Source organism: Neolamprologus multifasciatus, chromosome 11, assembly GCF_963576455.1.
Source record: "Neolamprologus multifasciatus chromosome 11, fNeoMul1.2, whole genome shotgun sequence".
Classification (NCBI taxonomy): domain Eukaryota; kingdom Metazoa; phylum Chordata; class Actinopteri; order Cichliformes; family Cichlidae; genus Neolamprologus; species Neolamprologus multifasciatus.
In genome coordinates this window covers 30,131,569-30,146,640 of record NC_140449.1, presented here as the reverse complement: position 1 = coordinate 30,146,640, position 15,072 = coordinate 30,131,569, and the positions used below count along the sequence as shown (strand labels likewise).

Genomic DNA, 15,072 nt, shown 5'->3' with positions numbered 1-15,072 from the left:
TGGTCAGCTATAGGGATGGGTATCGAAAACCGGTTCTTGTTGAGAACCGGTTCCCACTGTTTCAATTCCTTGGAATTGTTTGCCATTTTTGCAAACGATTCCCTTATCGATTCCAGTTGCCCCGAATGACGTCGCCACGTTGCGGAGCGTCATTTACCTGGCAGGAAACATGTCGCCTAAGCGGCTCAAATGCTCAAACGTTTGGTTATACTTTACGAGAACGGATGACAACAGGGCAACTTGCAATACTTGCAAAGTATATATTTCATTTAAGGGAGGAAACACTACGAATATGCAAAAGCATTTGCTCACAAAACACGCGATAACCTTAATTGAATGTCGTGTTTTTAATTCCGCTCCGGACTCGTGAATCTCAACCCAGCAGCAGCGGTAACGTTTGCACGTCCTCTGCCGTTAATGCGGCAGGTAAATAATCAATTAACAGCGCATATTATGTTAGCGCGATCTGCCTTGTTACAAAACCTGCCATTACTGTGCATTTAGGTGACCATGATGAGAGAGACAGACAGTCTGGCTGGGTCAGATGCTGGCAGTTGTCGCTGCAGTCTACCGGTAGCGTCTCCTTTCAGGCCAGGATAGACGAATGTCACCGAGCAGTGACTAAGTTTGCGGTCAAAGGCTTGCACCCATTTACCACAGTAGATGCCTCCAATTTTCGGTAAGTGAACGTGTTTAATTGTAGGCAGGGACATTACTGGATATTCTTGTGTAACTGCTACAGAATAAATGATGTTATACTTTGTTATTGCTACAGAAGAATATTTATTTTATTATTTTACATTTACAATTTTTTTCCTGGGGACCCTGTGACACCCCATTGAAGAGCCATAGGCTGTGGATCTCTTCAGATCTCACTGTTGGGTTTGTAAGGCCATGTTACTCCTAAATTTCTATCTTGTTCAAAGAGAAGATATAAAACAAAGTTCTAAGCTAATCGACCTTAGTGTTCTCCTTTTTTAAAAAGAATCGATAAGAGAATCGATAAAGAATCGAATTGTTAAACAGAATCGAAAATGGAATCGGAATCGTGAAAATCTTATCAATACCCATCCCTAGTCAGCTAGCATAGAAACATGGAAGCACTTTGACATTCTAGTATTAAACGTCTAAATGAAATTATGTGAAATTTCTCCCCACACCTCCTTTTAAATACACACATTAGTAATACTTAGAAAATAAAAACAGCAGTTATTATTTTTTAAATGTAGAAAATTGTCTAAATGACAAATAAATAATAAAATGAAAAGAAAGGTTTTAAATGGTTTTATTGTATTTCAATAATCATTACATACAGCTTTTTGTTTCTTCAGCAGGTACAATGATAATCCATCAATTGCTTATGGTAGGAAAAAACCATAAGACATCTATCACAATGTGCATGTTGTATACATGTTTATCTGATTGTGCTCTTATATTGTCTGTATTTATCTTACAAAGTATTTTCAGTCCTCTATCCTAAAGTCTCATCATGCAGTCACAGAAAAACTTAAAATGAGCTGTGTGGGAATTCAGTTATAGATAGATAGATATGATCATATTAAAGATTAAGTGATTAGTAAGTGACAGATGATTTGGTTCATATGATCATGTGTAAAAGTTGAATGTTATGAACCTAATCAAGTTTAGATCCATACACTTCAACTTCACACAGACTAAGGAACTCTTCTCGGGCCGGGATGACAATGTTCACATAGCGGCCGTCCATTCCATTGCACGTGAAATTAGTAACAGCACCTCCCGCGATGTTTGTGATCACTGCACACCTGGCAGATGAAACAAAAAGGTTAGCAAGTTTTGTATTTTAAAAAATGTCTTAAATTAAAAAACACAGGGATTGTGAGAGCTATATACACTTTTCAGTTCAGGTTTGTTGGAGGACTACACATGCATGTTTTTGTGTTTTGTTTTGGGTAGTTTCTACATTTGGGTAGAGCTAAAATAGTAAAACAAGTCTACACCACCATTCTCATGATGGCAATTAAAATTATATTATAAAAGGAATTTCTGGCATTTGTGAGACTGAACGGCTTTTCTGTTGTTTCCACAAAGTCTGTGAAACTGGCATCGGTACTGGGAGCAACTTGCCAGGTGTTTTTACAGATTTTAACAGACTTCAAAAGTCAACAGTCTTTAAACTACCTGGGGTTGTTGTTGCCATTGTTGTCAAGGGAATCTCCAATGCGAATCTCAGCTCCGTTGAGCCGTTCGGGGTTGGAGTCAATGTTGACAATTTTAACAGAAAACACTTTGTGGGTTTTGCGCAAATTAAGTCGCCACCAGGGGCTGATGTTGTTGTTTGTGTGAGTGCAGGAGCCCTCTTCCCACTTGCTGTTACGATTTCCATCGATGGCATTGTATGCAAATCCAAATCCATACAACGATGACTGTGTGGCTTTTCCTTCAAGTGCAAGATTGTCTCCTGCAAAAGGAATAAACTGATAAACATAACTGTCAACATCTGCATGTGTTTGCTGTTAACAGTTACAGTTAGTCTTGAAGAAATGCATGCCATTTGATTGACTTTTTCAATGTATTATTCCTTTTCTGTTCCAATCTTAAGTATTTGAGATCAATTCCCAATGATCAGGTGATCCCCTATAATAGCACTTGGTAATGGTGAAAGGAAGAACTTCTTTTGGGTGCGGGTGCAGTGATTTGCTCTTCTTGGTGTGTTGAGCACCAAAACACAAAAAAGAACAGCATATAGAGACTATGATTAATAAAGAGGACAAAGCACTAACTGTGTTAGAGATAATATCAAAGTCACACGCTGAGCATGCATGTTTTCATACTACCTGATAGGGAAAAATATGCCAACAGTGGGAGTTTCAGACAAGCGAGGGAATGAGACTCCCTGTCGTTTGGATTTCACAAGGAGGTCGAGCAAAATGCAGTAATTTGCAAAACATGCTGTAAAAACTTTTGCCGCAAAAGGCAGTAGTACCATGAATTTATTCCACCAGCTGAAAAGTCATCCACTACAAAAAGGCTGTTTTAAACTCCGCATGGCAACGTCTCCCCACACCCAAGAAAACATAAACCAGCTGTGATACCTGTGGCTGTTCTTGGTCAGTCGTTTTATAGTCACTATCTAGACTTTTGTTTCTGTAATTTGAGGTGATCACATTTTTGAAAATAAGATTTGCTTTTGAGGTTATTTAAGCATATAGTGATGTTTTTTTTCCTCATATCTCCTAGCCCAAATCCCCAGCAGCCTGAGTGTAGACCAGCTTGATACCTGGGTTTGATACCCCAGGGCTCTTTCTATTTTACCTTTGTAATGTCAAGGAAGATGTGATTTCGTGAGGACCCAAACGCAGACCACAGAGAGACAAAACTAAACTATAACAAATTATAATTATAACTATAACGGTTTATTAAGGCAGATGATAAGAACAGGTACTGAAGCAGATAACAAAAATAGAAAAGAAAAACAGGCTGTGGAAAACTAAACTGGGAAAATTAATTCCTTGGAAGCCATGGAATTAACAAGGAATCCGTCGAAACACAAGGAAGGATTCCCTGACAGGAAACAGGGAATGACACAGAAACTGGAGCGATAAAAATAAACACAGAGACAGGACTGACTAAACACAGGAGAAGATTAGACACTGAGGGAGGGAGAAACTATGATCACTAAGAACTGAAGGCTAAATGAACTACACTCTAAACATGACAAATAACTAAGAACCTAAGAAGAACTGAAAAGTACAAGAAAACCCAAAATAAACCTCTCGGAGAATGTAACCCAACTTACAAATACTCCAAAACTGAAATAAGCCCACACTTGGAGATTAAAGTGCTCTAAGATGTGATGGGGTCTGATCATTCCAGACTTCGTTCGTGAGAAGATTGTTAATTCAATCTTGAATTTAACAGGAAACCAATGATGAGAAGCTAATATAGAAAAATATCATCTCTCTTTTGAGTCCCTTTTTGAGTACTATTGTTTTGGATCAACTGAAGACTCTTCAGGGATCTTTTAGAACAATTTGATAATAAGTAATTGGAATACTAAAAAGTATGGACTGGTTTTCAACATCTTTCTGAGACTAAATGTTTCTAATTTTACCAGTACTGTGCAGATGACAGAACGCAGTCTTACATATTTGTTTAATATGCACATTTATGAACATATCCTGGTCAAAAATGACTTAAATATACCTCAGTGTTCCTGGAGACAAAAGTAATACAGTCCACAGTAAGCACCTGGTTAGGCAACATGTTTATAAACAATATTACAGATCATTCAGCGCAGTATGTCTATTGGATATAACTTAACAAATTCATTTTTGTTATCTGGGTTCTAGATAAATATAATTGGGTGTCATCTGCATAGCAGTGAAAATGTATGTTATCTATTCCAACAATATTACCTAAGAGAAGTTTTTCTTTCTTAAACTAATAAGACTAGCATCACTGGGATTCCTACGAATTTGGCTGTAAGGCTGCATACTGTCCACATTTATGTAATAGCTCATATTCTTACCAGTTGGAGAACGGTATCCATAGACTTCCACTTCACAGAGTGTGAGAATCTTTCTTGAACCAGGCAGAGTCAATATAACATAGCGCCCCTCTGCTCGATCAGTGAAAGTCACACTGAAGGATATGCCAGCACCAACTTCAGAAATCTCACCAACCCTAACAAAAAGTGTGTGAGAGAGAAATATAGGATATATAGCTTTAGTGTCCTTGTGTGTAGCTTACCAGGGTAACATATTAGAACATGTGATTGTCAGTATGGTAATACAGTTGGTTCCATAAGTTGTTCAAATCAAATGATATGCAGCTTTCAGCTTTGGTTCAAGGGATTTCAGAAAATATTACATCGTTGTTTAGGAATTACATCTGTCTTAATACATATATTATCACAGGCTAAAAATTAATTGGACAAACTAACATAATTTTAAAAGTAAGGATTGTTTTTAACCCCTTACAGTGAACAACTGCTTGATGTCTACAACCCATGGACATCAACAAGTGCTGTTTAGTTGCTTGAGATGTTCTGCTAGGGCTTTACTGCAGCTACCTTAAGTTGCTGCTTGTTTCTGGGTCTATCTGTCTTTAGTTTTTCACTGTCCATTTGGACAGTGTCCAGTCAGTTTTACAGTATTTAGCTGAATCTGAGGAGTTCTGCAGTTCTGTACCCTGTATGCCTCAAGATTCATCCAGCTGCTTCAAATGGCAGTAACATCTTCAAACACTCTCAGTCATACACTGCCTATACCATCAGATTGCCTCCAGTATATTTTCAGATAATATGGTTTTCGGTCTTATATTTAAAATTACTTCAAAAAGCCTCAGGGAGTCTCGGGGAACAGGCCTAACCTGGCCATAAAACTGCCTGTCAAGCTTTAACTTATGAGACTTTGAAAGTGAGGGAGTGTTTTTAAAAATCGTTATAATTCATATACACTTATTCCCTTAAATTAAATCTGGAAGTTTGAACTTCATTGACATATCAATTAGCTGTTTTAAATCAATTCTAAAATTGGTTTGACTGACACAAAAATTGTGTCAATCCAACAAATTGTGGGCCAAACTTTAGAGCAAATCAGACTTTATACTGCTCAGACGTATTTTTAAGGAGTGGTATATCTGTAGCAAGCAGCCGGAAGTTATAGAGCAAAAATGATGGCAAATGAAGTAACAGATGTTGAGCCTTCAAAACCGTTGACTGTCACCTTTCAGACTATCAATATTTGATTTAACTATAACCACATGTCCAGATATATAAACCCTTTTCTCAAAACTGACAAACAAAGGAACAACCTCTACTGCTATCACTGATCCTGTTTGAAAGACAGAGGTAAGCCAAGATCGCAAACACCAAGAGAAACAGAAAAAGGCTAAATAAAAGATAAAAAATCTCTCTGTATAAATTGATGCCATTTTTTCTTTATTTGCACTAACTTTGGGTTTCCTAAACCTTCATTCCCCAAAGAGTTGCCTATGTGGATCTTTAGCCCGTTGAGCCTTTCATGACAGCAGTCTCCTCTGTTGGTGATGGTGACAGAAGTGATGATGTAGGACTGAAGCAGGTCCACTCTCCACCAGGGACGGTTCTGTTCACTAGTGAGTGTGCACGATCCCGCGCTCAAGTCAGAGTTACGGTTTCCATCAATTGCATTGTGGGCAGCTGAGAGGACGTGGTCCTCAGAGATCGACTGGGCTGCTGTACCACGCAAGGCCACATTTTCTGTGAATTAGGGAGTCACAATAAGATAAAATAATAGGAAAGACATTCAAACAGACAGCAAAACTGCCCAAGCATCTAAGTTGTTGCACATGAGTTATGGGGTATTTATTTATGTGGCCTAATTTCTACTGGAATTAATGAAGTATTATAATTATTTCCTTTCTGAGTTAGCTTATGCAAGACAGATTTGTTTTGTAGTATGACCTTCAGAAAGGTCAGTCTAGCTTTTACAGCAGGACAACATAAAATGCAAACTTTTATGCAGAACACAATTCTAAAAACCAAAATATACTGTATATGAATTACTTATAGGCACTTGCTGCCAGAGTTGTGAAATTGTCCAAAATTAGTCATCTTGGAGATGAGTGTGTCTGCTTTGGAAGAAAATAACACCAATACTTTAAGCAGTCCAGACAGTCAAATTATAAAGATACATTATTTGATATTATAATGTATTTTGAAAAAGCATGTCAGTATAATTATTTTACAAGACTCCTACAAACAGACTACTCTGAATGTGTCAGTAAATAATATTCTGTTTTTCTCTACGCATGCAGCTAGTTTGCTGATTTGCGAAGTTTTCAGTTGAGTCATTTGCAATAGCGTAACCCTTCTGTGGATTAAATCTGCATGTAGTCTGATTTCTCATAGTTTCCATGGATTTCTGATTTCATTTTTCACTCCTGTATCAGAATGCATAAATTCCTTTCCCATTGCCTGTCTTTTTTTCTGGATATTAAAAACATGCAGAAAATACCTGTACTTTGTACTTTGCTATATTAATAAACTGTCTGCACCAGCATTTTTCACACATTAGTAGATCATCTGCACAACTTTCCAATCTCATAGGTGATTTTTTTGTTTTTCATTATGGCCTCATGTTAATTAGCATTATGTAAATCTTTGACGTATGTGATAACCCCCACTTAAGCATTTGTGGATTTTTAAATCAGGAGTATTATCTCTTGGCAGCAGGCGTTTTCATATCTACTGAGGCAAGGACTGCTGCTAAAGGACATCTTTGTATGATGTTGATACGCCATTTTTAACATTTAAGACATTACTCTCATGTCACACTTACGATAAGTGGAAGTCGAACTCGTTCTTAAGAGGAGCAGCAGAAGGAAAACACTTGTTTTCATTATTCTGGTTAAGAAAGATGATATCTGTTGAGAACAAACAATATTTAGTCCTTTCTAATTCCTAGTTATTAGTTATTACTGTAAGTATATTCCATTAGGACTCTTTCTTCAGAAATAAGCTAAGTCTCTCTCTTTTTTCCCTGTGGAATCTGGTCAGTGAGAGTCAAAGGCTTTAAAACAATATTTTTCCAGGTTCCTTCCTTAAATGGTGAGAAGCAATATGCACAATTTGTAGACTCTGAAGAAATACTAGAAGTAAAGTCTCTAGCAGACACCATTTATTTGATAAATCAGGTTGCCATTCAAAGTTTTCTTTTCAAAGAAAAAAAATAAGTTGCTATACAGATGGGGATTTATACTGAAAAGTGATCGTACAATTGAGTTCCTCTTTTTGTCTGTAACAGATGGTCATTTCTAACTGTGCTTTTCATAAATAAAAGAAAGGAAAGTGTTACCTGAGGATCCGGACAAAACAGTTGCCTTTTTCCTGAAACAAAAGCTGCTATTAATTATATTTCTGTTTGTTTTTATCAATGCATCTCATCTCTCAGCTGAATCACACCAAACCAAACATTAAAATTTATCTCATATTCCTCTTCAACTCTGTCTATTCACGACCCAGTGGTTTGTTCCCAGGGATCTGTGTTCCACTTCCAGTCATGACCTAACTTTCTAACACAGTAATGCAGATTTTTTTTTTTTTACTGATTATTTTGCAACATCCTTGTTCTTGTACTTGCATCACACACTGTTGTTCAAAAGTTTGGGATCGCCTCGAGCTTTCAGAAAACAGATAAAGGTTCCAGGGCACCAATAACTGTTTCTGTTTTTCTACATAATGAAAACATTTTCTATTGAAACAATGAAATAATGCTCAAAAATGGGCGGTCTGTGCCTGAGGTTATTGTACAAAAAAAAATCTAAACACACATATTTTCCATGACAGGATCCAGAGCATGTTTTGCAATTTCAATGAGGAAAATCTACAGGATTTATGGACTTCATGTGCCAGTTACTGGTAGACTTTGTTGCCCCTCTCATGTGTACTGACATGATTGATTCCAGTATTGTGCCCAGTATATTTGGTGTTGTACATGTGCTAGGCTTTGGCAACAGCAACAGTGTTTTTAATGAAAATGTGTGGATGTGATTCTAGAGTGGAAATTAGAAATTATAGAAGAGAGCCGTCAATGATCAAAGTTCAGACTGAACTTAAATCAGATAAAAGTAGTTAAATATGTTAAGCAGCTGATAATGCAGCTTAAGCACAAATATGCAGAAGTACCAGAAAGGCCACAAACTTCTAGTGAAAAGTAAAAATGCCTAGCTGCACATTTTCACTTGTCCGGGTGTTTCAACATGACATATACTGTGACTTCTCTATTTCCCCAACTGAAACACATAAGCCAACAAATCTGCAGCAACTGTAGGATGTTATTGTTTCAGTCATTTCCTTCTCCACCACACTCCCCTGCCACATGTGACAGGTTTTCTACTTCACTAAATTTATGAACCACCTCTGATGTCTTCCTCTTTTCCTCCTGCCTGGCAGGTTGAACATTGTTGAACATCCATTGCCCATTGCCCCGCTATCCTTCCTCTTCCTCATGCAGTACCACAGGTCCTCTCTTGGCACCCTATCATATTCTTACCCTACGTCCACAAAGACACAGTAAAGCTTCTGATCTTCACTTCTCCATCAGCTCTCTCAAAACAAACAGCCCATCTATATAGTGCTCTTTCTTGGAAGAAAACTATACTACTGCTTGCTGATCATCACCTCTCTTCTTAACTGAGCTTCAACAGCTCTTTCCCATATCTTCATGGCATGGCTCATGAAACTTATCCCTAGCGAAGAGGGTGATGTACAGCGCTGTGCTCTTGACAATCAGCACCAGCACACTTCTTTCCTGTTCCTCAGGTATCCTCTCACGTTTCCAGATTGTGTTAAAGTTGTTTAAAAAGTCCACTGTCCATCTCCATACCTCCATACCTCTACAGTTATGTCATCTATCCATCATATCAGCCAGCTCTTTCCATCTTCCTGTATAAAGTCTCTATTGTCACACCCACACTCCTACCTTTCCTTCTCACTCACTTTCTGCAAAAACATCTTCCATCGTTCTTCTTACTTTTGTCTTTTGCCTTTGGTCAATACTACCAAGTTTCCACTGCAACTCTGTTGGCCAACAGCACCGGATGTGGTGGTTGTTAACCTGAGCCCAGTATGGTAATCTCATTCTTGATGATCCGCATTGAAATTTCAGCATAAAAAAAGGGGTCATGCTCAAGACTAAAGCTGATAAAATTAGACAGTACAACAAGATTTTTAAATACAACAACAATCTTTATTTATAGAGCACATTTAAAAACCAGCGGTATACCAAAGTGCTTTACATAAGAGACAGAGAAGTAACACGAGTATTATAAGGCCTTAGCAAAGTATCAAATATACTCACAGGTCAATGCCACTAATACACAGGGGTAATATAAAATGCATATCAAAATAGAAACATAATAAAAGCACAAGCCATAAAAAAAATATGTATAAGAAAAAATAGAGTAAGTCTAAAAGTCAGGTGCGAGCATTAACAAGCAGGAAAGGCGAGATTAAACGAATAGGTTTTTAACCGTGATTTAAAAGATTGGATGGAATCAGACGCCCGGATCACAATCGGAAGGTTATTCCCCAACTCTGGTGCAGCCAGGGCAAACGCCCGGTCACCTCTAGACTTCAGCCGAGATCTAGGCTTCACCAAGAGTAACTGAGTAGAAGGTACTAAGGTAGCTCGGTGCTGTGTTGTTGGTAATTTTAAACGTAAGCAGCAGTATTTTAAATTGGATGCGGTATTTTATGGGTAGCCAATGCAGGTCAGCTAGAACAGGAGTGATACAGGCAAACTTTCCAGTTCTGGTCAGAATGCGTGCTGCAGCATTTTGGACTGTCTGCAGTCTATGAAGGAGGGCAGAATGAAGACCAAAATAAAGTGAGTTGCAGTAATCCAGCCTTGAGGTCACAAAGGTGTGGATGAGCTTTTCCAGGTCCTTATGCAGAACATACTGCCTAGCCTTAGAGATGAGACGGAGTTGGTAGAAACTAGATCTAACTACAGCAGACACTTGTTTATCGAGTTTGAACGAGCTGTCAAGCAACATGCCCAGATTTCTAACAGTGTCAGAAAGGGAGCTGGTAAGGGAACCAAAGGCATCACAAAGTTGGCCACGAGGAACGTTGCTGCCAAATACCACAATTTCAGTTTTCTTATCATTTAGGATAAGAGAGTTTGCATTTGTAGTTTGTAATTTTTGCAGTGATTAAATTCAGACTTTTCTTGGAGCAGAGATTGTTACAGCATATGAAATGCTTATGATGAAACAAACAAAACATCCAACAAAAAGCAACAGCAGTGAGAATTGAGATGTCGAAAAATCAAATGTACTGTAATTACACACTAATGTCACGTACTAGAATATCACATTGTTTTACTTGAATCAACAGTCAGTAGACACAAACAACAAACATGTTTTACATAGAATCAAAGTAATTATTTTACTGTAACAGTTCTAATCTAGCATACATTTTTTCTTCTAAGTTTCCAAATATTTTTATAATGTATCCATAAGTGACTAATCAATGTTCTATTTATTAATCTACTGTTTTGATCTACGCAAGATGCAATAAATACCTAATTAAACTTCTGCAGTGTGCAAGCTTCTTGTTTGTTTTTCTGTTTTCTTAATCCAGCCTAGAGCCGTACACTTCGACCTCACACAGACTCAGGAACTCTTCTCTGTCGGGAATGACAATATTAACATAGCGGCCTTCCGTCCCGTTGCATGTGAACTTAGCAACAACATCTCCAGCGATGCTTGTGATCACAGCACACCTATCAGAGGAAACAGAAATTTAATTTGTTAATCCCAGTCAGGACAAATTATTTGTCCGTGGACTCCACGGGTGTCCTTTGAAGACTAACAAATCACATCACATCTCTACCCCAATGTATGCCATGTACACATGGCACAAGCTGCTTGTCAGTGACACATCACAGTGGGGTGAATCGCTGTCTGAATGCTGAATTAATGCTGTCTGTTAGTGCTTGCTGTGCAAAGTAATCTTCATAAGGAGTGGCACTGTTTGTGGTCCAAAAAATGTATATTCCTGACAGTCATAGTTTATAAGAATCAAACGTTCCCATGCAATTTATTAGGAAATGAATGCGGGTCATTTTTGACCCACTTATGCATCTAGGGGTTAAGAAAATAAGTGCATGAATTACTTTTGTCAGCAATAAGACAGCAGTAGCTGTAAGATGTGTTGAAATGCAGCACGGGCATAGCTAAAACGGGCTACCTGGAGTTGTTGTTCCCGTTGTTGCGAAGGGAATCGCCAATGCGGATCTCGGCTCCATTGAGTCGTTCTGGAAGAGAATCTTGATTTACTATATTAATAGAAAACACTTTACGTGTTTTGAGCAGATCAAGTCGCCACCAGGGGCTCATTGATTTCTGTGTGAGAGTGCAGGAGGCATCTTCCCATTTGCTGTTACGATTTCCATCTATGGCATTAAATGCGTTGCCAAATGCATACAGTGAGGATTGCGTGGCTTTTCCTTGGAGTGCAAGATTCTCCTCTGCAAAAAGAACAAATTTAAAAGAGTAACTGTGATGTTTGTTGCGTGTAGCAAATTATGATAAAGCAAAAAGTTGATTTTTTTTTTCAGTTTCAAGTGAAAAGAAAAGTGATATTAACTCTTATCAACCTAAGATTTTGAGTTTATACCACAGCTTGCTGATATATTGATTACTGTCCACATTAAATGATATAATAGCTCATATTCTCACCAGTTGGAGCAGGGTATCCATAGACTTCCACTTCGCAGAGTGTGAGGATCCTTCGTGAACCGAGCACAGTCAGAGTTACATACTGTCCCTCCACACGATTGGTAAAAGTCAGATCGAAGGATTTGCCCAAACGAATTCGAGAAATTCTACCAACCCTAACAGAAAATGTGAGAGTTAAATAGTTTACAGCAGCAGAGGTCAGAACATTTAATTTCCAGCATGGTAATGCAACAAATCCAGGTCTACTCAAAAGTATATTTTTTACCCCATAAATCAAGTTGGGATGTATTTTTATAGTATTATTTGTGCCTTTAACTATCTGTAACAGACATTTTCCATATATATACATATTCATATACAAAAATATCTTATATATATATATATCTTTAAAAGAAAAACCCCAAATAACCAAATATTGCAGAGATAAGAAAAATGCCTAGGAAAGAGTAAAAGAAAAACAAAAGAATCACAATATTGCTGATAATTACGTATTTGTTTATATTTACACTGGGTTATCTAAACCGTCATTGACCAAAGAGTTTCCAATGTGGATCTCCAGCCCGTTGAGCCTTTCATGACAGCAGTCTCCTCTGTTAGTGACGGTGATGGAAGTGATGACGTAGGACTGAAGCAGGTCCACTTTCCACCAGGGATTGGTCTGTTCATTAGTGTGTGTGCACGACCCCGCCATAAAGTCAGAATTACGGTTTCCATCGATTGCATTGAGAGCAGATGCCCTAGCATGCGGGTAACAGGTTGACTGAGTTGCTTTACCACGCGTAGCCAGATTTTCTGTGAATTAGACCGTTACAGTGTATAAAAAAGATCAAATGAAAACAACAACAAAAACGAAACGTTCCACTGCTATCACAGTTTTTTGTAATTGTTACCTCAGGCTAATTGGCTCTTGCACTCAATCTGACAGAAAATAGTTTTTTAGTAGTCAAGTTTCAGCAAAGTAAAAAGCATCATTGAAACAAGCAAGTGTAAATAAAGTGAGTAAGACAAGGCTCCAATCAGAATGTGCTCCACAGTCTCCCTGATGGTGTTGTATGTTGACATTGGAGACTGGTGACAGTTAACAGTATCTGATACATGATAAGAACATGTTGGCCAGGCCTCGTCGCAGCCCCTCCTCTGAAACAACCTGTCTGAGCTCCTCTTCATTTACAGCCACCCTCATTTTAAGGCATCATTCTTTTGGTTGGTTGGCTGAACAGCCGAATGTCAGGCGGGTGAAGCTGTGTATCTGAGATGACTAGAAATTAATGTCCACACTTTTTGGCATTTTAAATACCAAAAAGATAATAGGATTGTTGGGGAAGGGGCAGTAGGTGGGCTTAGAAAGAATAACATACAGTTTATACAAAAAGCATTTCTGGGCTTTGGGGGGCATTTTAGTTCTAAGACTACTATGTTGTGCACCATGAAGTTCTTGGTTTGTTTGCTTGCTGGATTTCCAGTTTTTATGAAGAGGACTTGGCTTTGTGGGTGTATCGGGGAGGGGGGGGGGGGGTGCAGACTATCCCAGCTAGCACGATCTGATATCCTCGTGTTGGTGTTGTTCCCAGATCATCATACTAAAGGTTGTTCCAGGATCGACATTGCAAGTGACCAATCAGAATGTTGTGATGTCATACTTTTGCGACTTCAGGAAAAACCGGCGTAAAACAAAAAACTGTACTTAAGCTGCGAGAAACCGCCTTTTTCCGCCGATCAACGGACCCTAACCCTGACCCTAACCCTAACCCTTTAATAAACGCTAAGCAGAATTGATATTGTCCTTGCAACATTGGAATTTCATAAATGCACGAATGGGTTGGTGCGCAAAAGAATAACGTCACAATAATGTGATTGGTCACTTGCAATGTTGAACCTGGAACAACATTTTCATGATGATCTGGGAACAACACCAACACGATGATATCAGATCATCCATCCCAGCTACCATAGGGTGAGAGGCGGGGTACACCATTGACAGGTTGCCAGCCTGTCACATGGCTGAGAAACAGAGACAGACAGCAATTATGGGCAATTTAGAATCACCAATTAACTTAACCCCACAAACTGCATGCCACAGATCAATGGATTGATAGATGTCATTACACAAAATCATAACTGACACACATCTCACACTGACTCTAACATCACACTTACGATAAGTAGAAGCCAAAGTCGTCCTCAGGAGGAGCAGCAAGATGAAAACACTCCGTTTCATCATGCTGGTTTCAAAAGAAACAGAAAATAAACTGTTAGGTATTTTATGTTTTCAACACCAGTTAAGAGAAGCTTTTGTGCAAAAACACACGTGAAAATCTTTGAATAAAACAACCTAAATAGCATTTTTCTATGAGCGCTGCTACTACTAAATATCTTTGCATGCTCCAATCACCATTGGATGGTTGAAAGCTGCCAAAAAATATGCGGCCGTGAATAAACTGTCGATGTAAGCTTTGATTCGTTTTAAGTAGATTGGCCTCTAAAAACAATTGACAACAAAAAAGTTTAACCAGAAATTCAGAATAGAAAAAGAAAAGTTCACGGCTGTAAATTGATGATGTAATAGTCTACATTCTATATTCAGACTGTGAGAAAAGAGAAAGCTGCACACGGAGGTTTATGTCAAGAAAAATTTATATCAAGATTTTTTTTTCAAGAAATAAAAAGTCTTACCTGAAGATCCGAACAAAGCAGATACTGTTTCCCCTGGGACTGTCAGTGAATCAGAAAAGCTGCTACTGATGATATTTCTTTTATCTTTTTGTTTTTTGTTTTTTGCACATCAGTTTCACTTCCATACTTGTGAATTATATTTCCAGCCAGCGTGCCAGAACACAGATGTTTTCCTGGTTATTTTGCAAT

At 38.3% G+C, this 15,072-nt stretch overlaps 3 protein-coding genes across 3 annotated transcripts in view; all 3 read right to left on the bottom strand.

Moving 5' to 3' along the window:
* The window catches only part of LOC146508791 (fucolectin-1-like), a 46,411-nt gene that overhangs the window by 21,622 nt on the left and 9,717 nt on the right, over positions 1-15,072 (bottom strand). The gene's annotated exons all lie outside the window — the stretch shown is intronic.
* Positions 1,270-8,021, bottom strand: LOC146508793 (uncharacterized). Its single transcript, XM_085176874.1, has 6 exons — positions 7,821-8,021; positions 7,305-7,389; positions 5,938-6,223; positions 4,511-4,665; positions 2,161-2,440; positions 1,270-1,784 (listed from the first exon to the last, which is right to left on the bottom strand). The coding sequence occupies exons 2-6, from the start codon at positions 7,363-7,365 to the stop codon at positions 1,634-1,636; spliced, it is 933 nt and encodes a 310-aa protein (XP_085033000.1). The 5' UTR covers positions 7,366-7,389; positions 7,821-8,021; the 3' UTR covers positions 1,270-1,633.
* Positions 8,166-15,001, bottom strand: LOC146508792 (uncharacterized). The gene is made up of 6 exons (XM_085176873.1): positions 14,884-15,001; positions 14,368-14,432; positions 12,717-13,002; positions 12,211-12,365; positions 11,720-11,999; positions 8,166-11,252 (listed from the first exon to the last, which is right to left on the bottom strand). The coding sequence occupies exons 2-6, from the start codon at positions 14,429-14,431 to the stop codon at positions 11,102-11,104; spliced, it is 936 nt and encodes a 311-aa protein (XP_085032999.1). The 5' UTR covers position 14,432; positions 14,884-15,001; the 3' UTR covers positions 8,166-11,101.